General features: G+C 42.0%; 1 protein-coding gene across 1 annotated transcript in view; it reads left to right on the top strand.

The window, feature by feature from the left end:
* Nucleotides 1-26927, top strand: part of LOC110523605 (BMP/retinoic acid-inducible neural-specific protein 1-like) — a 163643-nt gene extending 136716 nt beyond the window's left edge. The window contains exons 6-8 of the mRNA XM_021602462.2: nt 4882-5118; nt 12039-12261; nt 23555-26927. Of these exons, the coding sequence (XP_021458137.2) occupies nt 4882-5118; nt 12039-12261; nt 23555-24695 (1601 nt within the window). The 3' untranslated portion in view covers nt 24696-26927. The remainder of the gene's footprint in view (nt 1-4881; nt 5119-12038; nt 12262-23554) is intronic.
* Nucleotides 26928-27153: the final 226 nt, after the last annotated feature.

Raw genomic sequence — 27153 nt, 5'->3', positions numbered from 1 at the left:
TCATCCACCCCTGTTCGGCACTGGGACTGATGAGGACGACAGTTGTGAATGGAGTATTCTGTCACAGAGTAAATACAAAGCAAAGTTACACGGTGGGATTAAATGTTGTGAGAATACTGAGACACAGAGCGGAGTAGCAAGATACAACATGAACTCATAGAAATCTGTGTATGCCTATACACTACTGACATAGACCTCGGGTCGAAACGTGGCACTCAATAAAACTACGGGAGCATTCAACAGTGTGCATTTATCAATCTTTCTTTTCTCTCATAGAGGAAGGTTGCATTGTACTGTTTTAACCTTACCTATAGATGGACATGGTTTCATTTATTTGTCAAGTTACACGAAAGGAAAGGTATTACTTTTTATTATAAGGAAAGCTAACCACAGGTAGGTTTAATTCTTTACAATATTTATTAGCAAATGATGAACTTTGATAAATGGCACTGTGTGATTAAGCTTTAATGTATTTTGAATTAAGCTTCATTTACTTTGAAGCCATCCACCAGTTTTCAGTTTAGTTTTTATTTAGTGGATTTAATGAACGGCATACTCATATTGATTCTCCAACTGTTTATTTGCTGTTAAGATTTTGTTAGATACAAGAATGTATAAAAATAGATGGCTGCACTGAGCAAAATTAAAAACATATTCGCATTTTATTTCATACCGTGTCTTTTTGCTGATTTTAAAGCCCAGTTTTCATATTTGGGTAAAACGCAAGTAAATCAATCAAATCAACGTTTATTGGTCGCGTACACAGATTTGCAGGCGTTACCGCAGGTCCCAAAAAAAACATGTTATTTGTCACATGCGCCAAATACGACAGGTGTAGACCGTACAGTGAAATGCTTACATACAAGCCCTTAACCAACAATGCTTTAAGAAGCTTTAAGAAAAAAAGTGCTATGTAAAAAAATAGATAAAAGTAACAAATAATTAAACAGCAGCAGTAAAATAATAATAGCGAGGCTATATACAGGGGGTACCTGTACAGAGTCAATGTGCGGGGGCACCGGTTAGTCGAGGTAATTGAGGTAATATGTACATGTAGGTAGAGTTAAAGTGACAATGCATAGATAATATACAGAGAGTAGCAGCAGCGTAAAAGAGGGGTCTGGGTAGCCCTTTGATTAGCTGTTCAGGAGTCTTATGGCTTGGGGGTAGAAGCTGTTAATAAGCCTTTTGGACTTGGCACTCCGGTACCGCTTGCCGTGCGTTAGAAGAGATAACAGTCTATGACTAAGATGGCTGGAGTCTTAGACAATTGTTAGGGCCTTCCTGGTATAGAGGTCCTGGATGGAAGATTGGCCCCAGTGATGTACTGGGCTGTACGCACTACCGTCTGTAGTGCCATGCGGTCGGAGACTGAGCAGTTGCCATCCATGCAGTGATGCAACCATGCTTTCGATGGAGCAGCTGTAGAACATTTTGAGGATCTGAGAACCCATGCCAAATCTTTTCAGTCTCCTGAGGGAGAATAGGCTTTGTCGTGCCCTCTTCAAGACTTTCTTAGTGTGTGGACCGTGATAGTTTGCTGGTGATGTGGACACCAAGGAACTTGAAGCTCTCAAGGTGAAGTATAATCCAAGTATGGAAACATAATTAGTTCACTTAGTTCATAATTAGTTCACTCAGTAGCACATTAACAACACATTTTTTTTCAGAGGCGCTGTTTGCACTAAAGTCAAAGCTATTACGAATATCTTGCCTTGACAAGATGCAGTTTAATTTGAGGAAGAAAAATCTATTAAGTTATTTTCTAATACATTGGCTTGTATTTTCAGTGTGAAGAGGTAGTTTCCGTCCAACCATCTCCAGATTACCAAGGCTAGGTCACCGCTAACATAAGAGAGGCAATTATCCATTCAGTGTGTTGCCAAACTGTTTACACACACACACACGCACACACGCACACACACACACACACACACACACACACACACACACACACACACACACACACACACACACACACACACACGAGGAGCAAGTAATACATGACTGCTGTGTTAAATAAACCAAGACACAACAGGACAGCAGGCATCAATCACTGTTCCATTTTGTCACATCATGAATAGCCCTCCAGAGAAAGTCAGCTCAAAGTCAAACAAGGGCAAACTTTTAAACCAACTTCATCAATATGCGTTGATGTACAGAATCTGTCATGACAAACTGCAGCCTGAAAACCCCATCAGTGACATTGAGGCATACTGTATTGGTTTAAAGGTATAGACACACAAAAAAGTATGATAAGGTACATGAAAGTTCAAGAAGGCATTTCTGCCAAAAAACAACAACATTTTGATGAGGAAAAGAAAGTTAAGGTTCAAGCGGTTCTCCTGTGAAGTAGTGACCCGCGACATACACCTAGTTTCCTGAAACGGGTCACATATTATGGCAAGAACAGCTCAAATAAGCAAAGAGAAACGACAGTCCATTATTTTAAGAACATTTCAAGAACTTTAAAAGTTTATTCAAGTGCAGTCGCAAAAACCACCAAGTGCTATGATGAAACTGGCTCTCTTGAGGACCTTCGCAGGAAAGGAAGACCCAGAGTTATCTCTGCTGCAGAGGATAAGTTCATTAGTTACCAGCCTCAGAAAGCGGCAATTAACTGACCCTCATTTTGCAGCCCAAATAAATGCTTCACAGATTTCAAGTAACAGACACATCTCAACATCAACTGTTCAGAGGAGACTGCGTGAATCAGGCCTTCATGGTTGAATTGTTGCCAAGACACCACTACTAAAGGACACCAACAAGAAGAAGAGACTTGCTTGGGACATTAGACCAGTGGAAATCTGTCCTTTGGTCTGATGAGTTCAAATTTGTTGTGTCTTTGTAAAACAAAGAGTATGTGAACGGATGATCTCCACATGTGATCTCCCCGGCCAGGCACGACTCCAACACCATCATTAAGTTTGCAGATGACACAACAGTGGTAGGTCTGGTCACGATAACGATGAGACAGCCTATAGGGAGGAGGTCAGAGACCTGGCCGGGTGGTGCCAGAATAACAACCTATCCCTCAACATAACCAAGACTGAGGAGATGATTGTGGACGACAGGAAGAGGAGGACCGAACACGCCCCCATTCTCATCGTGGAGCAGGTTGAGAGCATCAAGTTCCTTGGTGTCCACATCACCAACAAACTAGAATGGTTCAAACACACCAAGACAGTTGTGAAGAGAGCACGACAAAGCCTATTCCCCGCCAGGAAACTAAAAAGATTTGGCATGGGTCCTCAGATTCTCAAAAGGTTCTACAGCTGCAACATCGAGAGAATCCTGACTAGTTGCATCCCTGCCTGGTACAGCAATTGCTCTGCCTCTGACCGCAAGGCACTACAGAGGGTAGTGCGTATGGACCAGTACATCACTGGGGCAAAGCTGCCTGCCATCCAGGACCTCTACACCAGGCAGTGTCAGAGGAAAGCCTAAAAATGGTCAAAAACCCCAGCCACTCCAGTCTTAGACTTCTCTCTACTACTGCATGGCAAGCCGTACCGGAGTGCCAAGTCTAGGACAAACAGTTTTTACCCCCAAGTCATAAGACTCCTGAACAGGTAATCAAATGGCTACCCTGACTATTTGCATTGTGTATCCCCCCCCCCCCAACCCCTCTTTTACGCTATTGCTACTCTCTGTTTATCATATATGCATAGTCACTTTAACTATACATTCATGTATATACTACCTCAATTGGCCCAACTTTGCGGGCTATCTGTATTGTGTCCCACCACCCGCCAACCCCTCTTTTACGCTACTGCTAGTCTTTGTTCATCATATATGCATAGTCACTTTAACCATATCTACATGTACATACTACCTCAATCAGCCTGACTAACCGGTATCTGTATGTAGCCTCAATACTTTTATAGCCTCGCAACTGTATATAGCCTCGCTACTGTCTTTTTTCTGTTGTTTGTATTTCTTTACTTACCTATTGTTCACCAATACCTTTTTTGCACTACTGGTTAGAGCCTGTAAGTAAGCACTTCACTGTAAGGTTTCACTGTAACCTGTTGTATTCGGCGCACGTGACGAATAAACTTTGATTTGATTTTTGTGGTTCCCACCGTGAAGCATGGAGTAGGGGGTGTGATGGTGTGGTGGTGCTTTGCTGGTGACACTGTCTGTGATTGATTTAGAATTCAAGGCACACTTAATCAGCATGGCTACCACAGCATTCTGCAGCGATACATCATCCCACCTGGTTTGTGCTTAGTGGGACTATCATTTGTTTTCAACAGGACAATGACCCAACACACCTCCAGGCTGTGTATTGGCTGTTTGACCAAGAAGGAGAGCGATGGAGTGCTTCTTCAGATGACCTGGCCTCCACAATCATCAGACCTCAACCCAATTGAGATGGTTTGGGATGAGTTGGTCCATAGAGTGAAGGAGAAGCAGCCAACAAGTGCTCAGCATACGTGGGAACTCCTTCAAAACCGTTGGAAAAGCATTCCTTCTGAAGCTGGTTGAGAGAATGGCAAGACATGTGCAAAGTTGTCATCCAGGCAAAGGGTGGCTACTTTGAAGAATCTCAAATATAAAATATATTTTGATTTATTTAACACTTTTTTTGGTTACTACATGATATATGTGTTATTTCCTAGCTTTTATGTCTTCACTATTATTCTACAATGTAGAAAAGTTCAAATGAAGAAAGACCCTTGAATGAGTAGGTGTGTCCGATCTTTTGACTGCTACTGAATATAGATTTTGAACCTGTATCTCAACATTTCTACACTGACACAGATGTACAGGTTAAACTTTCAGTTCAAATGCAATTTCATACCAACCTCTCTTTTCAAAACAGCATAACTGTGTTTTAGACATGTTTCTTATGAACCATTTCCCTTTGTGTTCCAGGTCTCCAGGTCATCTTTCCAGAGTACCTCCAGGAGAAGTTTGTCCAGTCAGCTCTGAGCTACATCATGTGTAACGGGGAGGGGGAGTACGTCTGCCGGAACAGCCAGTGTATCTGCATGTGTTCTGACGAATACCCACAATGCAACTGTCCCATCACCGACATCCAGATCATGGAGAACACCCTGCTGGGACAGGCGGAGTCATGGGCAACCTCCTACAAGGACTTTGAAAACTCAGGTAAGCAGGGAAGGATATTTGATAGCAATTTCTTGTTAGTCTACTGTACAGTCTACTATAGTTTTGATCGGCCATGTGTCTTCGTCCACAAACAATAGGGGTGTGGTAATCGAAGTTGCTGTTGAGTACCTGTAACAGATTAATTGACATTATGCTTAATTATTTTGTTATTTTACCCCCTTAAACTATAAAGTTAAATAAAGTTTAAATAAAAATAAATAAAATAAAATCTATATTCAATTAAATTTCAATCAAATGTATTTATAAAGCCCTTCTTACATCAGCTGTTGTCACAAAGTGCTGTACAGAAACCCAGCCTAAAACCCCAAACAGCAAGCAATGCAGGTGTAGAAGCACAGTGGTTAGGAAAAACTTCCTAGAAAGTCCGGAACCTAGGAAGAAACCTAGAGAGGAACAAGGCTATGAGTGGTGGCCAGTCCTCTTCTGGCTGTGCCTGGTGGAGATTATAACAGAACATGGCCAAGATGTTCAAATGTTCATAGATGACCAGTAGGGTCAAATAATAATAATCACAGGGGTTGTAGAGTGTGCAACAGGTCAGCACCTCAGGAGTAAATGTCAGTTGGCTTTTCATAGCTGATCATTCAGAGTATCTCTACCACTCCTGCTGTCTCTAGAGAGTTGAAACAGCAGGTCTGGGACAAGGTAGCATGTCCGGTGAACAGGTCAGGGTTCCATAGCTACAGGCAGAACAGTTGACACTGGAGCAACAGCATGACCAGGTGGACGGGGGACAGCAAGGAAACATCATGCCAGGAAGTCCTGAGGCATGGTCTTAGGGCTCAGGTCCTTCGAGAGAAAGAAAGAAAGAAAGAAAGAAAGAAAGAAAGAAAGAAAGAAAGAAAGAAAGGAGAGAGAGAGAGAGAAAAAAAGAGAGAAAAAGAGAGAGCATAATTAAATTCACACAGGACACCGGATAAGACAGGATAAATACTCCAGATATAACAGACTGACCCTAGCCCCCCGACACATAAACTATTGCAGCATAAATACTGGAGGCTGAGACAGGAGGGATCGGGAGACACTGTGGCCCCGTCCAACGATACCCCCGGACAGAGCCAAACAGGCAGGATTTATCTTCTTGGTGACAGGGGGGCAGTATTGAGTAGCTTGGTGAATAAGGCGCCCAGAGTAAACTGCCTGCTACTCTGTCCCAGATGCTAATATATGCATATTATTAGTAGTATTGGATATAAAACACTCTGAAGTTTCTAAAACTGTTTGAATTATGTCTGTGAGTATAGCAGAACTCATATGGCAGGCAAAAACCTGAGAAAAATCCAACCACGAAGTGAGAAGTGGAGTTTTTTTTCATTCCAATATACAGTGTAAATGGGGTCATATTGCACTTCCTAAAGCTTCCACTAGATGTCAACCGTCTTTAGAACGATGTTTCAGGCTTCTACTGTGAAGTGGGGGCGAATGAGAGGGGATTGAGCCAGGTGTCTGGCAGAGTGCCACAGGCTCTGAGGCACGGTCACGAGAGAGTTAGCTCTCGTTCCATTGCTTTTCCACAGACATAGGAATTCTCTGGTTGGAACATTATTGAACATTTATAATAAAAACAACCTAAAGATTGATTCTATACTTAGTTTGACAAGTTTCTACGGGCTGTAATATAACCTTTTGAACTTTTTGTCCGACGTTCGGCTGGACCTGAACGTGCGTTTGGATTTGTTTACCAAACGCACTAACAAAAGAAGCTATTTGGACATAAATGATGAACTTATCGAACAAATCAAACATTTATCGTGGATCTGAGATTCCTGGGAGTGCTTTCTGATGAAGATCATCAAAGGTAAGTGATTATTTATAATTCTATTTCTTACTAATGTTGACTAGACAATATGGCGGATATCTTTTTTGGCTGCTTTGTTGTCTGAACGCTGTACTCAGATTATTGCATGGTTTGATTTTTCCGTAAAAAATATTATATTCCATGTATAACACTTGTATTTTCATCAACATTTTCATCAACATTTATGATGAGTATTTCTCTGAATTGATGTGGCTCTCTGCACAATCACCGCATGTTTTAGAACTACTGAACGTAACGCGCCAATGTAAAATTAGATTTTTTTATATAAATATGCACTTTATCGAGCAAAACATACATGTATTGTGTAACATGAAGTCCTATGAGTGTCATCTGATGAAGATCATCAAAGGTTATTGATTAATTTTATCTCTATTTGTGCTTTTTGTGACTCCTCTCTTTGGCTGGAAAAAATGGCTGTGTTTTTCTGTGAGTTGGTGGTGACCTAACATAATCGTTTGTGGTGCTTTTAATGTAAAGCATTTTTGAAATCAGAAACTTTGGCTGGATTAATGAGAATGTTATCTTTAAAATGGTGTAAAATACTTGCATGCTTGAGGAATTTTAATTATGACATTTTTGTTGTTTTTAATTTGGCGCCCTGCACTTTCACAGGCTGTTGGCGACCGTCCCACATACCCCAGAGAGCTTAACCCCACCCACTTTGCAAAAGTACAGCTCCCACACCACTAGAGGGATATCTTCAACCACCAACTTACTATCCTGAGACAAGGCCGAGTATAGCCCACGAAGATCTCCCCCACGGCACAAAACCAAGGGGGGCGCCAACCCGGAAAGGAAGGTCACATCAGTGACTCAACCTACTCAAGTGACGCACCCCTCCTAGGCATGGCATGGAAGAGCACCAATAAGACTGTGACTCAGTCCCTGTAATAGGGTTTGAGGCAGAGAATCCCAGTGGAGACAGGGAACCGGCCAGGCAGAGACAGCAAGGGTGGTTAGTCGCAGTAGTCTAACCTAGAAGTGACAAAAGCATGGATTCATTTTTCTCCCACACTTTTGGACAGAAAGTTTCTGATTTTTGCAATGTTACGTAGATGAAAAAAAGTTGTCCTTGAAACAGTCTTGATATGTTCGTCAACAGAGAGATCATGGTCCAGAGTAACGCCAAGGTCCACAGTTTATTTGAGACGACTGTACAACCATCAAGATTAATTGTCAGATTCAACAGAATATCCCTTTGTTTCTTGGGACCAAGAACTAGCATCTCTATTTTGTCCGAATTTAATAAGTAGAACATTTTCCGCCATCCACTTCCTTATGTCTGAAACACAGGCTTCCAGGCAGGCTAATTTTGGGGCTTCGCCATGTTTGATCAAAATATACAGCTGTGTGTTGTCCGCATCGCAGTGAAAGTTAACATTATGTTTCTGAATGACATCTTCAAGAGGTAAAATATATAGTGAAAACAATAGTGGTCCTAAAACGGAGCTTTGAGGAACCCCAAAATGTACAGTTGATTTTTCAGAGGAGTAGGGTCCAGTATACAGCTTGAAGGTTTAGAGGCCATGATTATTTTCATAAATGTGTCAAGAGATATAAACTCAGCAAAAAAAGAAACATCCCTTTTTCAGGACCCTGTCTTTCAAAGATAATGCGTAATAATCCAAATAACTTCACAGATCTTCATTGCAAAGTGTTTAAACACTGTTTCCCATGCTTGTTCAATGAACCATAAACAATTAATGAACATGCACCTGTGGAACGGTCGTTAAGACACTAACAGCTTACAGACTGTAGGCAGTTAAGGTCACAGTTATGAAAACTTAGGACACTAAAGAGGCCTTTCTACTGACTCTGAAAAACACAAAAAGAAAGATGCTGAGGGTCCCTGCTCCTCTGCGTGAAGGTGCCTTAGGCATGCTGCAAGGAGGCATGAGGACTGCAGATGTGGCCAGGGCAATAAATTGTAATATCCGTACTGTGAGACGCCTAAGACAGAGTTACAGGGAGACAGGACGGACAGCTGATTGTCCTCGCAGTGGCAGATCACATGTAACAACACCTGCACAGGATCGGTACATCCGAACATCACACCTGCGGGACAGGTACAGGATGGCAACAACAACTGCACGAGTTACACCGGGAACGCACAATCCCTCCATCAGTGATCAGACTGTTCGCAATAGGCTGAGAGAGGCAGGACTGAGGGCTTGTAGGCCTGTCGTAAGATAGGTCCTCACCAGACATCCCCAGCAACAACGTCGCCTATGGGCACAAACCCACCGTCGCTAGACCAGACAGGACTGGCAAAAAGTGTTCTTCACTCACAAGTCACGATTTTGTCTCACCAGGGGTGATGGTCGGATTCACGTTTATTGTCAAAGGAATAAGTGTTACACCGAGGCCTGTACTCTGGAGCGGGATTGATTTGGAGGTGTAGGGTCCATCATGGTCTGGGGCTGTGTGTCACAGCATCATCAGACTGAGCTTGTTGTCATGGCAGGCAATCTCAATGCTGTGCGTTACAGGGAAGACATCCTCCTCCCTCATGTGGTACCCTTTCTGCAGGCTCATTCTGACATGACCCTCCAGCATGACAATGCCACCAGCCATACTGCTCATTCTGTGCCTGATTTCCTGCAAGACAGAAATGTCAGTGTTCTGCCATGGCCAGCGAAGAGCTCGGATCTCAATCCCATGGAGCACGTCTGGGACCTATTGGATCGGAGGGTGAGGGTAAGGGCCATTCCCCTGAGAAATGTCCAGGAACTTGCAGGTGCCTTGGTGGATGAGTGGGGGTAACATCTCACAACAAGAACTGGCAAATCTGGTGCAGTCCATGAGGAGGAGATGCACTGGAGTACTTAATGCAGCTGGTGGCCACACCAGATACTGACTGCAAATTTTGATTTTGACTCCCCCCCTTTGTTCAGGGACACATTATTTAATTTCTGTTAGTCACATGTCTGTGAAACATGTTCAGTTTTTGTCTCAGTTGTTGAATCTTGTCATGTTCATACAAATATTTACAAATTATAAGTTAGTTGAAAATTAACACAGTTAACAGCGAGAGGACGTTTCTTTTTGTGCTGAGTTTATTATTAAAAAACTTGAGTGTCTCCCTTGATCCTAAGTCCTGGCAGAGTTGTGCAGACTCAGGGCAACTGAGCTTTGGAGGACTACGCAGATTTAAAGAGGAGTGTAACTTGCTTTCTAATGATGATGATCTTTTCGTCAAAGAAGTTCATGAATTTATCACTGCTGAAGTGAAAGCCATCCTCTCTTGGGGAATGCTGCTTTTTAGTTAGCTTTGCGATAGTATCAAAAATACATTTTGGATTGTTCTTATTTTTCTCAATTAAGTTGGAAAAATAGGATGATAGAGCAGCAGTTAGGGCTCTTTGATACTGCACGTTACTGTCTTTCCAAGCTGGTCGGAAGACTTCCAGTTTGGTGTGGCAGCATTTCAGTTCCAATTTTCTAGAAGCTTGCTTCAGAGCTCGGGTATTTTCTGTGTACCAGGGAGCTAGTTTCTTATGACAAATGTTTTTTTGTTTTTAGGAGTGCGACTGCATCTGGGGTATTTCGCAAGGTTAAATTGAGTTCCTCATTTAGGTGGTTATTCCTAAAGTAAAGGCAGAAACAAAGGTAACATTTTTGCCTAACACTTTCTCTCGCTGAACTTCTAACACGAGTGGGGTGGGCGTGGCTTCTTGGCAGTGATCGCAAGAGCAGCTGATCACCGATTTGACAGCTCCAACACATTTCCCCCTCAGACACCGCCAAAACATCCGCTATGCAGGTGTATGCTATGGCCGGTTAAGGCTTGATCTGATTGAATCTAGGCCTAAGAAAGCAATAAAGAGGGATGCAAATGATAAGGATATCCCATGATTTAGCTCCTTTCTTGGCTTCCGTCACTGGTTTCCGTCTCTGGAGAGGCCAGTTATGACTGTACGTTTGCATATAGACCTCAGCTAGGCATTAATGGCCGATCTGTCATTCAGTAGAACAGAAGCAGGTCTTTACAGCATCCAATATCAACAGAAAACAGTGGTATAATGGTATATCCACTAACAGTAAGCTCTAAATTCATACTGTCAGCTGGTTTTTATCGGGCGTGTCTGGATTTTACACGAGTCACCTTCTACACCTTCTACGATAACTTATTGGAACCAATCTGCAATAAAGTGGGGATGAATAATTCAAGGGCCCATTGGAACATCTTCTGTTTTAGAAAAAGTCTCCAGGAGTTAATCGTAAACAGTCAATTCTCTCTACCACCTCAGCCAGGTTTCACTAAGCACGCCACAGGCTAAATGGGTGTGAGGATATATTGTCATTCAGTCAGATAGGGAAGCCACACACTATGCAATCAGTACAGCCTCCTGCATGAATCAAAGGGTGAAACGATAACTTCTGTTGATACAGCTTGCAAAATAGAACATGTACCCTTCAAAACAGATGTCATCCTTATAAAACAGTTACAATCAAAACGCTATCTGCATTGTTTCAGTTGGAGAAACCCTATCAACAAACCACCATATTCCAAATGCCTAGCGAATGACCCACATTGCTGACAGTTATTTCTGGCCAAACACTCAGTCACATCACTGAGCATCCCCTGTCTCATCCCCTACTGATCAAGTCAGAATAGTGAAGTACAGAGAAGGCTGGTTACTCCCAAAGGGAGTCGCTCAGTATCCACCTGACAGGGTTCGTACTTATATATTATTAACAAGTAATAAAAGGAGCCAAATAAAACCTGACAGCCATACATATATATTATAGAGGACACACAAAATGAGTTTGAGTCGCTCAAGGTCATTGGCTGCAATGAAGAGATTTCTAAGATGAAGTACCTAGACATTTTTAAAACAAGGGTAGAAAACGGTATTTTAGTTTGAGCATATGTATCAACATGATAAATGCCAATGGTATTTTGAGAGCTTAATTCAAGGCATGTAATGCATCATGATGCCACTTAAGCTTCAGTTGAAACCCATGAGAACTGAAAGAAAAGATGACTGACCCAAAGTTGCACTGACAACAGACCGTCTTTGTCTGTTTCCCTCAATATCTCTTACTCACCCTCCCTCCCTCTCTCTCCCTCCTCCAGACGAGTTTAAGTCGTTCCTGAAGAGGCTGCCCTCCACCCACTTCCTGCCGGTCAGCAGTGTCCACCTCCTCTGGGGCAGTGACTGGGACCTGCAGGCCCGCTACCGCCTGCTCCAGAGCTCATTGGAGACCCAGAGGCTCAAGATCCAGCGCACTGCCCGCAAGCTCTTTGGCCTCAGCATCCGCTGCCACCACAACCCCAACCACCAGATGCCTAGGGAGAGGTGGGTCTCAGAAGCAGTAAAAAGGCATTATGTAACCCTTATAATGCTGCATTGTTTTGGATAATATAGCATTTTGATGCTGATGTTGTGGAACACGGTACCACTCAAGGGTGTTTTCACATATAGTCAGAGATAAACTGCAACATAGGTAGAGGAGTTTCAGTATTTTATTTCAGTGCTGCCTGTTGAAGTACTGTATGTGAATACTGTATGTGATGCATTTTGACTTTGAATTTGCTGGCTGCTATAGTTTTCTGTCCATAAAATCATGTAAACACCCAATGAACCCCAGTCCTACCTAGTATTTCACTATTTAGGATGAAAGATTATCTAACCGTGGGAGATCTCTGGACAATGTGCCATCACCTACTGTGACTACATACAGCACGCGTTGCTGCAGACATGGCACTGTGCTATGCTGTCTGAAATGGAGTCATTCATTCCACCCCTGTAATGCCCGGGGTGTAGTGGAGGAAGGAGTCAGACGCAGGAGACAGAGAGTTCAGAGTAGCGCTACTACTTTATTCACCAACCAGGTGAAAACTGACGCCACTCAAAACAAATGCCCCAAAAACACAGGGGAACTAAACAGTCCCAAAAAACAAGACATGTACATGAACAACCGTGACATACAGGCGTGTATAATTACTACACATAAAACAATCCCGCACACCCAGCATGCGGGCCGGCTGGCTAATAAAGCCCAACTAAAAAACCTAATTAACAACAGGCGTAACTAATAAACAGACAAGCAGGGGGAGGAAAAGATCAGTGGCAGCTAGTAGGCCGGTGACGACGACCGCTGAGCGCCACCAGAACGGGAAGGGGAGCCACCTTCTGTATGAGTCGTGACAACCCCAAAATATACCAGACAACATGGATTGAAATAACACACTAAATGCTTAACGTTAAAATATCCCAAAATGTGAGCTTGTATGAATGTCAATATACAAATAGAAAGAGAAAATCCACAAAATGTATGTTTTTGTGGTTAAGGAACAAGCAGCTGTCAACTGTCGCTCAGGTAGAAGGAACACACCCACGCTCGGATGCATGCTTTGGCAAAGGGTTTGTTCGAAGGGTTTATCAAAGCAGTACATACTCCGTGCTCGGCAGAGCAAACATCAAGGATGCCTGATGGCACTGTGAAGAGAAACTGTTTGTTTATTAGTTTATGTACTGTTTGTGTGTGTGTGTGTGTGTGTGTGTGTGTGTGTGTGTGTGTGTGTGTGTGTGTGTGTGTGCGTGTGTGCGTGCGTGCGTGTGTGTGTGTGCGTGTGTGTGTGTCTGTGAATTATTGTGTGTCTGTGTGTGCATGTATGTGTGTGTGAGTGAATGATTGTGTGCCTGTGTGTGTATGTTTGCGTGTGCGCATGCATCCGTAGAAGTAAGAGATGCACTGTGTCAATAGGCATCATTTCCTTCAGACCAGTAGCCACATCGATGTTTCTCTTTGATACCACCAATACAGCATAAACTAGACATAGTGATACTACTGTTTGTATCATGTTTTCTCTGGAGACATACAGTACACAGGGCTGATATGATGAATTAGTCCCTTGCTGTTGGGCTTAGTTCATATACTGTACATAAATAACTGGTTTAACAATTTGTTTTTATATTCAAGCACACATATTAGCAGGTAGGCTGTGCACTCCCACAGCTTTTAGGATAAGTTAAGGTGAAATCTTGTTCTGAATTTCATCTAAATCTGTATGCAAAATAGTACAATGCAACTCTATTTAAAAAGCACACAAATCCACACCAGCACCAGTACATCCAGCACTAGTAGTAGCAGCAGTAGACCTTGTTGTCCTGCTGCTCAGAATTGAACTGAGGGCCCAGCCTCTCTGGTGGCATGGCCTTTGCCCTGAAGAGTCGAGTTGGAGAGAGAAACGACTGCCTGTTACAACCAAGCAAGCCCTTCTACTGATCTACTGCCCACTGACGGGACACAGTCTATAATAATAGGGAGCAAGGCTGCTGTAGTCCCCCTCGGACTCCGGTAGTGGAGAGCCTTGGACAACTGCAGTAACAATATTAACAATATTAGTCCAGTCTCTCCAGATTTGGAGGTTTCTCCACAGTTTGACCCTACAGTGGAAGGCTACTTGGCTCCAGACCTGCAGGGGGAAACCCAGGGAGGACTTTGATGGTTGTGGCTTGACCTCTGTCTGCTCCCTATAGTCTAATTGATAATCTTAAGGATCTGACCCTTTTTTTCAATTTTCGCCTAAAATGACATACCCAAATCTAACTGCCTGTAGCTCAGGACCTGAAGCAAGGATATGCATATTTTGATAGCATTTGAAAGGACACTTTGACGTTTGTGGAAATGTGAAATTAATGTAGGGGAATATAGCACATTACAACTGGTAAAAGATAACATAAAGGAAAAAAAATGCATCTTTGAAATGCAAGAGAAAGGCCAATATATGACTTAGGAATCTACGCGGAATTTAGATTTTGGCCACTAGATGGCAACAGTATATGTGTTTTAGATTAACTAACTTCTTAGTAATGACTCGAAACGTCGGTTTTAATACGAAAGCTTATTTTAGTAAGAATACTTGTTTACGTTACATTTAACAACAATTGTTTTGGTACAGAGCAATGCAGGTAAGATGCTATCGGAAAGTCAGCCACAATCACTAGCACCTGCACATAATTGGCGCGTTATCACTCATTCCTCTCGCAAGGCATTCTGGGACTTGCAGTCAAAAAGCGTAATTCAACACAACCCAATATAATTACATATGCAAATAAATCTAAAGAAATATCTTTAGATACGGCTCAAAGAATAAACTTAAACATTGACTCTGTGATACATTAAAGTTACAACAATGTGCAAAGCTTTAGACTAATCCAAATAACCATTGCATTTCTATTCAAAATGTTGTATAAAGACTACCCAAATGTGCCTAACTGGTTTATTAATACATTTTCAAGTTCCTAACTGTGCACTCTCCTCAAAGAATAACATGGTATTCGTTCACTGTAATAGCTACTGTAATTTGGACAGTGAAGTTAAATTAACAAGAATTTAAGCTTTCTGCCCTTATCAGATATGTCTATGTCCTGGGAAATGTTCTTGTTACTTACAGTCTCATGCTACTCACATTAGCCTATGTTAGCTCAACCGTCCTGCGGAGGGGACACCGAGCCTGTAGAGGTTTTAAATCTCTACCAATAATCACTGTTACACAATCCACAGGCAATCTACACGCATAGCTGGACCGTACCCTTTTAAACATTGATGGTGTTTTTGCAGGGATAATGAGTGGAATATTCAAAGCAGCACAGAGTAGAGCTTCATCATCGGTTTCCTTTTAGCATGCTGTGGTACTGGATGTACTACAGAATTAGGATCATGAGATTTTGTGTTTTTACTGTGAGCCACTACGTTTTCCTGGTCAGATCACATGGTCAATAAATACTCCTGGCCCTCTGCGTAAACAAATGACTACACAACCATGAGCCATGTGCGTAAGTCATATTTTCATAGGCTTAAGCTTGAGCTACAGTGAAGGATGGTGTTTGCTTATTTAAGCCTGGTTGCCATTTCATGGACACATACGCCATATCTCTAAGATAAATGTGTTATTCCATCAAAGAACCAACTGTAATTAAATGAGCAACCAAAGCGTGGCGTCCATCTCTACATATGAAAGGCCCCAGATAAGTCTCTGTCCCTCAGTGATGGCTAGCTCTAATTGCAGTCATTTGTCATTTAAGTCATTCAGCAGAAGCTCTTATCAAATGCAACTTACAATATTGAGTGCATGCATTTCCATACTGGGCCACTGTGGGAATCAAACCCACAATGCTGGTATCATAAGCGGCAGTTTCTACCAACTGAGCCACACAGGACCTCATCAGCCTGGAGCTGTTAGACTGGAGGTGGAATGAGCTCACATTAGAAAAACATGAGATGTGTTATGAGGTAAAAACACTATGTTTTTAATGGTAACCAATATCAAATAGCATAACTCCCGACCAAGTAATCGGCATATGTGTCTATGTATCAAAGTAATTATCCTTAGACATGTTTACCAATTTGACTTTGACAGGGTTATGGATGTTAAGATACACTACATTACCAAAATAATGTGGACACCTGCTCGTAGAACATCTACTTCCAAAATCATGGGCATTAATATGGAGTTGGTCCTCCTATGCTCTTAAAACAGCCTCCACTCTTCTGGGAAGGCTTTCCACTAGATGTTGGAACATTGCTGAAGGGACTTGCTTCCATTCAGCCACAAGAACATAATTGAGGTCGGACACTGATGTTGGGCGATTAGGCCTGGCTCACAGTTGGTGTTCTAATTCATCCCAAAGGTATTCGATGGGGTGAGGTCAGGGCTCTGTGCAGGCCAGTCAAGTTCTTCCACACCAATCTTGACAAACCATTTCTGTATGGACCTCACTTTGTGCATGGGGGCGTTGTTATGCTGAAACAGGAAAGGGCTTTCCACAAAATCGTCTAGAATGTCATTGTATGCTGTAGCGTTAAGATTTCCCCTCATAGGAACTAAGTGGCCTAGCCCGAACCATGAAAAACAGCCCCAGACCATTATTCCTCCTCCTCTAAAATGTACAGTTGGCACTATGAATCCACTGCTCCAGAGTCCAATGGCGGTGAACTTTACATCACTCCAGCCGACGCTTCGCATTGCGCATGGTGATTTTAGGCCTGTGTGCGGCTGCTCGGCCACACATAACCATAAACCAGAAAGCCAAATCCGCTCATTTGAAAGGGTGTCCATATACTTTTGCATATGTAGTGCATGTCTGGTACATAATAACTCCCTTACATAAGAACTTCTATCAGTAATGAAATCACAGGCTATTTTTGTCCTCCAATGTCATGCACCACTAGGACAATTATGTCATTCAATCATCAGTATCGTCAAATATATATCCTTCTCTGTATCTGTCTTTCTCTCTGTATGCTGTACCTCCCTCTCTCTTGTATTTCTCTCATTTTATCATTCTCTCTTTCTTCTTCACTCATTCCCCTACACAGAAGGGGACTTGTGAGCTGTCTGATGCCCCGTTACAAACACTGAGATTGTGCTATGATTCGCGAAAACAAACAGCATTCATTCCCACTAATTTCCAACTCATCCCCTGTGGAAAACTCAACCCAGTCACTTGTTTTGGAGGGAAATGAATAAGGAAAAAGACAACTACCAGCAAGATGCGCTCAAACTGCATATTGTGGAAAGCAGTTATTTGATGGAACATATTTTACCCCCATTTTTCAGACAGTGGAGGCTCCTCAGAGGAGGAAGGGGAGGATCATCCTCCCAGTGAATTAACATAAAAATAAAAATAGTGAAACATTAAAAAGTAAACTTTTTAAAATAAAAATATACTAAATATATTCACATCACCAAATAATTGATTAAAACAAACTGTTTTGCAATGAAGGTCTGCAGTAGACTCAACAGCACTCTGTAGAATAGCACAAGGGTGTAGCCAGAGGACAGCTAGTTTCCGTCCTCCTCTGGGTATATTGATTTCTATACAAAACCTATGAGGCTCATGGTTCTCGCCCCCTTCCATAGAATTACACAGTAATTATGACGAGTTCCGGAGGATGTTTTCCAACCTATCAGAGCTATTGCAGCATGAACTGACATGTTGTCCACCCAATCTGCCTCAAACAGAGAGGGATGTTAAGTTAGCTAGCTGGCTAAGGCTATCCAAAACTGGAACTTTTCCATGTCAAGTTAATCAAATCAAATCAAATGTGTTTATATAGCCCTTCTTACATCAGCTGATATCTCAAAGTGCTTTACAGAAAACCAGCCTAAAACCCCAAACAGCAAGCAATGCAGGTGTAGAAGCACGGTGGCTAGGAAAAACTCAGTAGAAAGTCAGAAACCTAGGAAGAAACGTAGAGAGGAACCAGGCTATGAGGGGTGGCCAGTCCTCTTCTGGCTGTGCCGGGTAGAGATTATAACAGAACATGGCCAAGATGTTCAAATGTTCATAAATGACCAGTATGGTCAAATAATAATAATCACAGTAGTTGTCGAGGTTGCAGCAAGTCAGCACCTCAGGAGTAAATGTCAGTTGGCTTTTTATAGCCGATCATTAAGAGCATCTCTACCGCTCATGCTGTCTCTAGAGAGTTGAAAACAGCAGGTCTGGGACAGGTAGCAAATCCGGTGAACGGGTCAGGGTTCCAAAGCCGCAGGCAGAACAGTTGAAACTGGAGCAGCAGCACGGCCAGGTGGACTGGGGACAGCAAGGAGTCATCATGCCAGTTAGTCCTGAGGCATGGTCCTAGGGCTCAGGTCCTCCGAGAGAGAGAAAGAAAGAGAGAAAGAGAGAGAGCATACTTAAATTCACACAGGACACCGGATAAGACAGGAGACGTACTCCAGATATAACAAACTGACCCTAGCCCCCCGACACATAAACTACTGCAGCATAAATACTGGAGGCTGAGACAGGAGGGGTCAGGAGACACTGTGGCCCCATCTGATGATACCCCCGGACAGGGCTAAACAGGAAGGACATAACCCCAACCACTTTGCCAAAGCACAGCTCCCACACCACTAGAGGGATATCTTCAGCCACCAACTTACCATCCTGAGACAAGGCCGAGTATAGCCCACAAAGATCTCCGCCACGGCACAACCCAAGGGGGGGCGCCAACCCAGACAGGACGATCACGTCAGTGACTCAACCCACTCAAGTGACGCACCCCTCCTAGGGACGGCATGAAAGAGCACCAGTAAGCCAGTGACTCAGCCTCTGTAATAGGGTTAGAGAAAGCCCTGCCTTCAGCTGTTTGCTTAGAAATTCTAGGGACAATTAGGAGGCCTGCGTCTTGTGACCATAGCATACGTGTAGGTATGTACAGCAGGACCAAATCGGAAAGATAGGTAGGAGCAAGCCCATGTAATGCTTTGTAGGTTAGCAGTAAAACCTTGAAATCAGCCCTTGCCTTAACGGGAAGCCAGTGTAGGGAGGCTAGCACTGGAGTAATATGATCAAATTTTTTTGTTCTAGTCAGGATTCTAGCAGCCGTATTTAGTACTAACTGAAGTTTATTTAGTGCTTTATCCGGGTAGCCGGAAAGTAGAGCATTGCAGTAGTCTAACCTAGAAGTAACAAAAGCATGGATACATTTTTCTGCATAATTTTTGGACAGAAAGTTTCTGATTTTTGCAATGTTACGTAGATGGAAAAAAGTTGTCCTTGAAACAGTCTTGATATGTTTGTCAAAAGAGAGATCAGGTTCCAGAGTAATGCCGAGGTCCTTCACAGTTTTATTTGAGACGATTGTACAACCATCAAGATTAATTGTCAGATTCAACAGAAGATCTCTTTGTTTCTTGGGACCTAGATCTAGCATCTCTGTTTTTTCTGAGTTTAAAAGTAGAAAGTTTGCAGCCATCCACTTCCTTATGTCTGAAACACAGGCTTCTAGCGAGGGCAATGTTGGGGCTTCACCATGTTACATTGAAATGTTCAGCTGTGTGTCATCCGCATAGCATTGAAAGTTAACATTATGTTTTCGAATGACATCCCCAAGAGGTAAAATATATAGTGAAAACAATAGTGTTCCTAAAATGGAACCTTGAGGAACACCGAAATTTACAGTTGATTTGTCAAAGGACAAACCATTCACAGAGACAAACAGATATCTTTCCGACAGATAAGATCTAAACCAGGCCAGAACTTGTCCGTGAAGACCAATTTGTGTTTCCAATCTCTGCAAAAGAATGTGGTGATCGATGGTTTCAAAAGCAGCACTAAGGTCTAGGAGCATGATTACAGATGCAGAGCCTCGGTCTGACGCCATTAAAAGGTAATTTACCACCTTCACAAGTGCAGTCTCAGTGCTATGATAGAGTCTAAAACCAGACTGAAGCATTTCGTATACATTGTTTGTCTTCAGGAAAGCAGTGAGTTTCTGCGCAACAGCTTTTAAAAAAAAATTGGTGGAAGATTCGATATAGGCCGATATATATATTTTGTGAGTCAAGGTTTGGCTCTTTCAAGAGAGGCTTTATTACTCTCACTTTTAGTGAGTTTGGTACACACCCGGTGGATAGAGAGCCGTTTATTATGTTCAACATAGGAGGGCCAAGCACAGGAAGCAGCTCCTTCAGTAGTTTAGTTGGAATAGGGTCCAGTATGCAGCTTGAAGGTTTAGAGGCCATGATTATTTTCATCAATGTGTCAAGTGATAAAGTACTAAAATACTTGAGTGTCTCTCTTGATCCTAGGTCCTGTCAGAGTTGTGCAGACTCAGGACAACTGAGCTTTGGAGGAATACGCAGATTTAAAGAGGAGTCCGTAATTTGCTTTCTAATGATCATGATCTTTTCCTCAAAGATGTTCATGAATTTATTACTGCTGAAGTAAGAGCCATCCTCACTTGGGGAATGTTGCTTTTTAGTTTTCTGTTTGACAGTATCAAAAAGAAATTTCGGATTGTTCTTATTTTCCTCAATTAAGTTGGAAAAATAGGATGATCGAGCAGCAGTGAGGGCTCTGCTTTATTTTTTCTTTATTTTATTTTTTAATCTTTTGGTTGTTTTAATTTATTGCCACTGGGGCCTGATGGTGTAACTGGCTGTACACTATACTGCAAGATTGTATCTAGTAGCTATGTTGACTCTGAGTTAGCTAATGTGGTGACAACAATGTAGGATGTGTATAGTGTTTAGTGGTTATGATATGAAGGCTTGGCTTGGAAAGGTTTTTTTGCCTGGTCAAAGACAGTTGTTGTGTTGTGCACTGAACTTCACAAGCGAAGGGAAAAGGTGAGAGGAGGACAGCGCGTAGATGCGAGAAGGAATCATTCAACGAGCAAAGTGATCATGCTGTTTGTTTGTGGCTGCTATGAAAGTGAACTGTGTGTGGGCTATCAGGGGTGTATTCATTAAGACAAATTCTGTTGAAAAAGGGAAGCAAACGGAATGAAACGAGGATATACAAATTTGTCCAATAAAAACTCTTGTTTGCAACTCTTTGGACTAATGAATACACCCTAGACCAGCAAGTAGATGCAGGCAAGAGTGTACAATGTGGTATTGAATGTGTCACTGTCGGTCACTTTGATTTCTCAAATTTTTCTCTCGACCTATTCACCTACATTGTAAACATTAATTCGTAGCCTAAGTTGTAGCAACCTCATGATGGGTATAGGGAAAATGTGAGAATCGTGTAGTAGCAGAAACATATCGATGTTACATTGAGCTGGGTGAATGGAATATGAATGACAGTCGTCCAATATCCTGTAATAGAAATAAGGCCATGCTCCCCCCAAAAAACCTCCTCCGTAATCTTAAACGGGACCGACCACACACACACAAAACTCCAGTTATTGACAATGAATTCAAGGGGGGATATATGGAATATTATGAGTATGCCTGCCTCTCATATGTAAATGAATATATAACAAAACTAATAGGAATGGTTCAATCTTTGTGGCGTAAACGTCCGCAAAATATTTTAAATGTATTTTGTTTTTTCATTTGTGATAATGCGTAGAATCCGTAGATTATGCAGCAAAATATTTCTCAATAGTCCAATAAGTACCAAAGAGCAGGGAAAAGGAAGACTAGGGCCTTATACCTCAAGCTTTGCGTCAATGCCAGAGGACTACACTCTTAGAAGAAAAGGGTTGTCGCCATAGGATAACTTTTTTGATTCCAGGGAGAACCCTTTTTTGGTTCCATGTAGAACCCTCTGTGGAAAGGGTTCTACATGGAACCCAAAACAGTTGTACCAGGAACCAAAAATGGTTCTTCAAAGGGTTCTCCTATGGGGACAGTCGAATAACCCTTTTAGTTTCTCAATATAACCTTTTTTTCTTAGTGTATTGTGTTCTCTGAAGCTTTGGAGACACGTTTGTCAAAATGGTGTTCTGTACAGTTTATCCTTGCTGCAAACATAATTGAAAACCTGTCTATAAGTTTTGTCTGTCAACTTTGTTTGTTTAGTCATGGTACATTTATCAATCTCCTCTGTGAAACATTCAAGATTCCTCTCAAGATTCAAGATGCTCTTACATGAGCACTGGAACCTATTTTTCAGTCCAACACAATGGCCATTGGCTTTGTCTTTATGTCCTGTAGAGATAAGAGCGGGATGAATTTATGGCCGTCAACAAAAGCATTATTTTCTCAAAGTGCATAGTAGGGTCAATGTTGCGGGACATGCATTCAGCCTTGTCTTTGTTATTTCATAATGTTTCTCTTATCCTTGGATACTCCTCAGTTAAGGGGAACACAAAGAGATAGGGACTTTTATCTGGGTAGGACTGAAAATATATGCAGACATTATGAAGACTGCCTTATAAGTACATCTGCTTTTTGTCAGTTTAATCAGTGTTCACAAAGTAATGGATTCAGGTTGATGCAAGAATTGCTAAGTAAAGACACTGCAAAGATGAAAATGTTAAACGGATTAAAATACATTTTCTCAGATCTGAACTTAATTTGTTCAGAATCAGTGCTAACTCAAAGTAAAACTTTCCAATCATGTATCCATACAGCTAAAGCAGTATTCACTTTTTGGAATCTGTCTCATTATAATTGTACATTAATCCTCAAATCCTCATATCCTTCAACCTATTTCACATCCCAGAGGAGAAAAAGTAGTTTGAGTCTGAAGAGTGTTTCCTCTCTCCCCTTCCCATGCCCTACCCATGGTTCATTTTGGGATGGCTTGGGGCTCCCTGCCCTTTCAAGCACCAGGTCATCCGTCGTTGTTACCATGCCGGTTCATTAGCATATCAGGCTAACCTTTAGCTCATCCTCTCAATCCTCTCCTAGAAATCAGGATTCTGGATTCACCCTCATCTCACAGTCTCCCAGTAGAGCGTTTCAGTACTGTCAAGTTGACAGAAAGGGATGCCTGAGGGAGAATAAGAGACGCGTTTTGCATAGGAAATAGTGCTGCCATCCCACATGAAGGAAATAAAGGAACTCCACTCCGTCTTTGAGGAATACATTATCCCCTCCAATGACTACACCCTTACAAACAGTACCAGGCTGTGGCAGTGACAGTGGAATTGAATCCTCAGACTTTAACACTGAGTTTGTGCTTGCTAAACAGTCATTAATAATGGTGCATTTGTTTTATCCCTGTATCCCCCCTCCCATTGTTGCATTTTCCCTGTCGCTCACTCTGGCTCTGACACTCTGTTTCTTCTTCTCCTCCTTTCTTCTTCTCCTCCTTTCTTTTCTCTCTTTCTCTCTTTCTCTCTTTCTTTCTTTCTTTCTTTCTTCCATTATCTTTCTCTCTATCCATTCTCCAGGTCTGTGATGCAGTGGCTAAACAGGGTCCAGTCCTTCCTCTACTGCAATGAGAATGGTTTCTGGGGGACCTTCCTGGAGAGCCAGAGGACGTGCGTGTGCCACACGGGTGTCACCCTATGCCAGAGACCCATCCCATGTATCATCGGGGGCAACAACAGCTGTGCCATGTGCAGCCTGGCCAACATCTCGCAGTGCGGCTCCTGCAATAAGGGCTACAAGCTATACAGAGGTCGCTGTGAGCCCCAGAATGTGGACTCTGAGCGCAGTGAGCAGTTCATCAGCTTCGAGACTGACCTGGACTTCCAGGACCTGGAGCTCAAGTACTTGCTCCAGAAGATGGACTCGCGTCTCTACATCCACACCACCTTCATAAGCAACGAGATCCGCCTGGAGACATTCTTCGACCCACGGTGGCGCAAGCGCATGTCCCTGACCCTGAAGAGCAACAAGAACCGGATGGACTACCTCCACATGATCAACGGACTGTCCATGAAGATCTGCCAGATGCGCAACAGCAGCATTGACCCCATGTTCTTTGTTTACGTTAACCCGTTCAGCGGCAGCCACTCGGAGGGTTGGAGCATGCCCTTTGGCGAGCACGGCTACCCGCGCTGGGAGAAAACAAGGCTGGGGAACTCCCAGTGCTTCAACTGGACCCTGCTGCTAGGCAACCGGTGGAAGACGTTCTTTGAGACAGTACACATCTACCTACGAAGCCGAGCCAAGGTGCCCACCGGGCTGCGCAACGATACGGGCCATGGTCCCGTCGACTTGTCCGATCCTAACAAGCGCCAGATCTACATCAAGATCTCTGACATCCAGGTGTTTGGCTACAGCTTGCGCTTCAACGCTGACCTGCTCCGCAGCGCCGTGCAGCAGGTGAACCAGTCGTACACACAGGGGACTCAGTTTTACTCCTCCTCCTCTGTCATGCTCTTGCTACTGGACATTAGGGAGCGGATTAACCGCCTGGCCCCTCCAGTGGCGCCCGGGAAACCCCAGCTGGACCTGTTTTCATGTATGCTGAAGCACAGGCTCAAGCTGAACAACAGCGAGATGATCCGGGTCAACCATGCCTTGGACATGTACAACGCAGAGATACTGAAACAATCAGATCACCTGACTACCAAACTCTGCTGAGATACAGTAAACAAACAAACAAAAAGAAGATCAAACAGATACTAAAAATAGAACTGTTTGGGAATATTCCTTTTTATTTACTTATCTCTTTTTTTTCTTTTTGGACCTTTTTGTTCTGCCTTTTGATGTAATATTAACAACTTTGTAAGTGTAATTGTTAAAGAGAAATCCAAAACATTGATGAAGCCTTTTAGTTGGATAAAGAAGAAGATTCATAGAAACCACTTTAAAGACTGTACCATATTTGTCCCAGCATGTCTGTCATTTCCTAAAATAGCATAAAAAGAGAATAAGAAAAAAATGTATCCATCTTCTGGTGACAAAGAGGCCTTTATTTTACTCTAAGGGAACAAAGGTTATATCTGAAACTGCCATTCTTTACTAAGTTAAACCTTTTTAGTCGCATTAGGGCAGACCAGATATCATCCTTTTATTTCAGTGAATATGCTTTATCAACAAACAAAATATTACAAATATGTAAAAGGACAGTTTAATACAGAATGAAGGCATTTATACATTTTAAGGGTTAAATAACCTAGCAAACTGTAAGCTGTAAGCATTAGCTATATATTCTCTTTGAAAAATTGATAATCCATGACAAGTCTGCATACCGTTCTTTGTGTAGTAAGGTATAAGGCAGCAGAAAGTCATTTCATGTCAAATAACGGAAGCCAGCTGTTTATATACTGTATGTGTATACCTTTATTTCGCCTGATGCTTATTGATGTTCGTTAATTGAATGTGTCATTTGAGAGCGAGTGAATCCAGGCAAAGCTAAAAACTTGTCTTTAGGCACTACCTCCCATGTTTGAAATTCTACCTGCATTTCCCATGAGGTGGTTTCTTCTGGTGCCTGAGTATATATTGTGGTCTGAAGATGAACAATCAATGCTACTTCGTACAGCTTTGCAAAATGTACACCTTGTGACTGCTGATGTGTCAAGCTTTACGGCACATGGATCATTCACGTACATCTGCAACAGACACCATAAAAGCCATACATTTCCCTGAGTACACATAAGACATGGAAAAGCACCCCATACATTTTTCAAAAACATGAAAAATGTCCCATTTGTGTTTTTTATGTAGTTGTTATTCCCCCCCCCCCCCCCCCCCCCCCCCCAATTAATTTAAAATGGAGGACAGCACAGTGGACAAAGAGAGTATATTCTGTGGAATTATGGGATGACATTGTAAAGTAATTGGATTTCTGTTAAATAGAGTGAACCCAGATGAGAAACAGATGGGAAATATAAAAGCTTCAAATACTTCTGTTGATTTTAATCTTTATTTTCTTAATGCCACGTTGGATCTTAACTTTCTAATGACCATGCAAAACAGATTTTAACCCTCAGAAACAAGATTGTTTAATATTTCTAGTCATACTTTATTGAAAGCACCGGCATGAAATATGTTTATAGCTATATATAGCTACAGAATTTAACATAATGTCAAATGTCATACTATCTCAGAAGTATCAAAGAACACTACCTATATTATTATTAAGTGCCTGTTACCTATCCCTTTCAAATACTTAGAGGAGGGAAATTGCTCTTAGTTTAGTTACAGTACAAACATTAAAATACAAGATAGACATTCAAAGGAATTTAGCAACTCAGACCATATCAATGCAGATCTGTTGCTCATCTCATCCTGAGATACATGTTTTCTACCTAAAGGCCGGCTGGTTTGTGCATGTGGGAAAATTAACCATCAGTAAGAGATTGAAGTCTCAATTTCCTGACACTGTCTCTCCTATGTACATTATAAATAGAATGTAAATAGAAACGTTGTGTTGTAATAGTTATAACATCAAAGACAACATGAATTATAGTAATTTCAAGAGAACAAAAGAGGCCATTATTACTGAGAATAACCACAATTACTGTTGGTGTACCTTGCACAAATTACAATTACACTCCATTCTCAAGTTATTTACTTCATTATGAATCTCAGAGAGGGATGGTAATTTCTGACTGTTTTGATCAAAGTATATGAAATATACAATATGAAATGAGTTAGTTTTGACCACTGCATACATGAAACAAGCACACATTAGCTCTATCAGCATAACATCACTGCAATGTTCCATGAATACATTTGAAGATACAGCTCCTAATACCTTGCATATGTAATTTTTGCTGTTATGTTGAAATCATTATATCAGCTTATTTCAAATGAATGTTTCATATAATAATCTATTTCTCATTAAAAGGCTATATTTAATACGAAGAGCAATGTTTGTCTTTACCGCAACACTGGACAGTAGTCACAATAGATGGGATATAGTCAAGGTTGTAATTTCTGTCATTGGACATTGCTTTGTTTACATAGAAAAATGCCATGCGTTTTGCTTTCAATGAGGCCCAGACCAACCCTAAAAAGTAAATGTTCATGTAAACCGAGAGACAACGGCAGCAGGGTGGATTAGCATTTATTTCTTTATTCAAAACGTCCT

This window comes from Oncorhynchus mykiss, chromosome 5 (genome assembly GCF_013265735.2).
Source record: "Oncorhynchus mykiss isolate Arlee chromosome 5, USDA_OmykA_1.1, whole genome shotgun sequence".
Lineage (NCBI taxonomy): Eukaryota > Metazoa > Chordata > Actinopteri > Salmoniformes > Salmonidae > Oncorhynchus > Oncorhynchus mykiss.
Note: the sequence above shows the minus strand (reverse complement) of the source record. Positions and strands in the feature narration are given on the sequence as shown.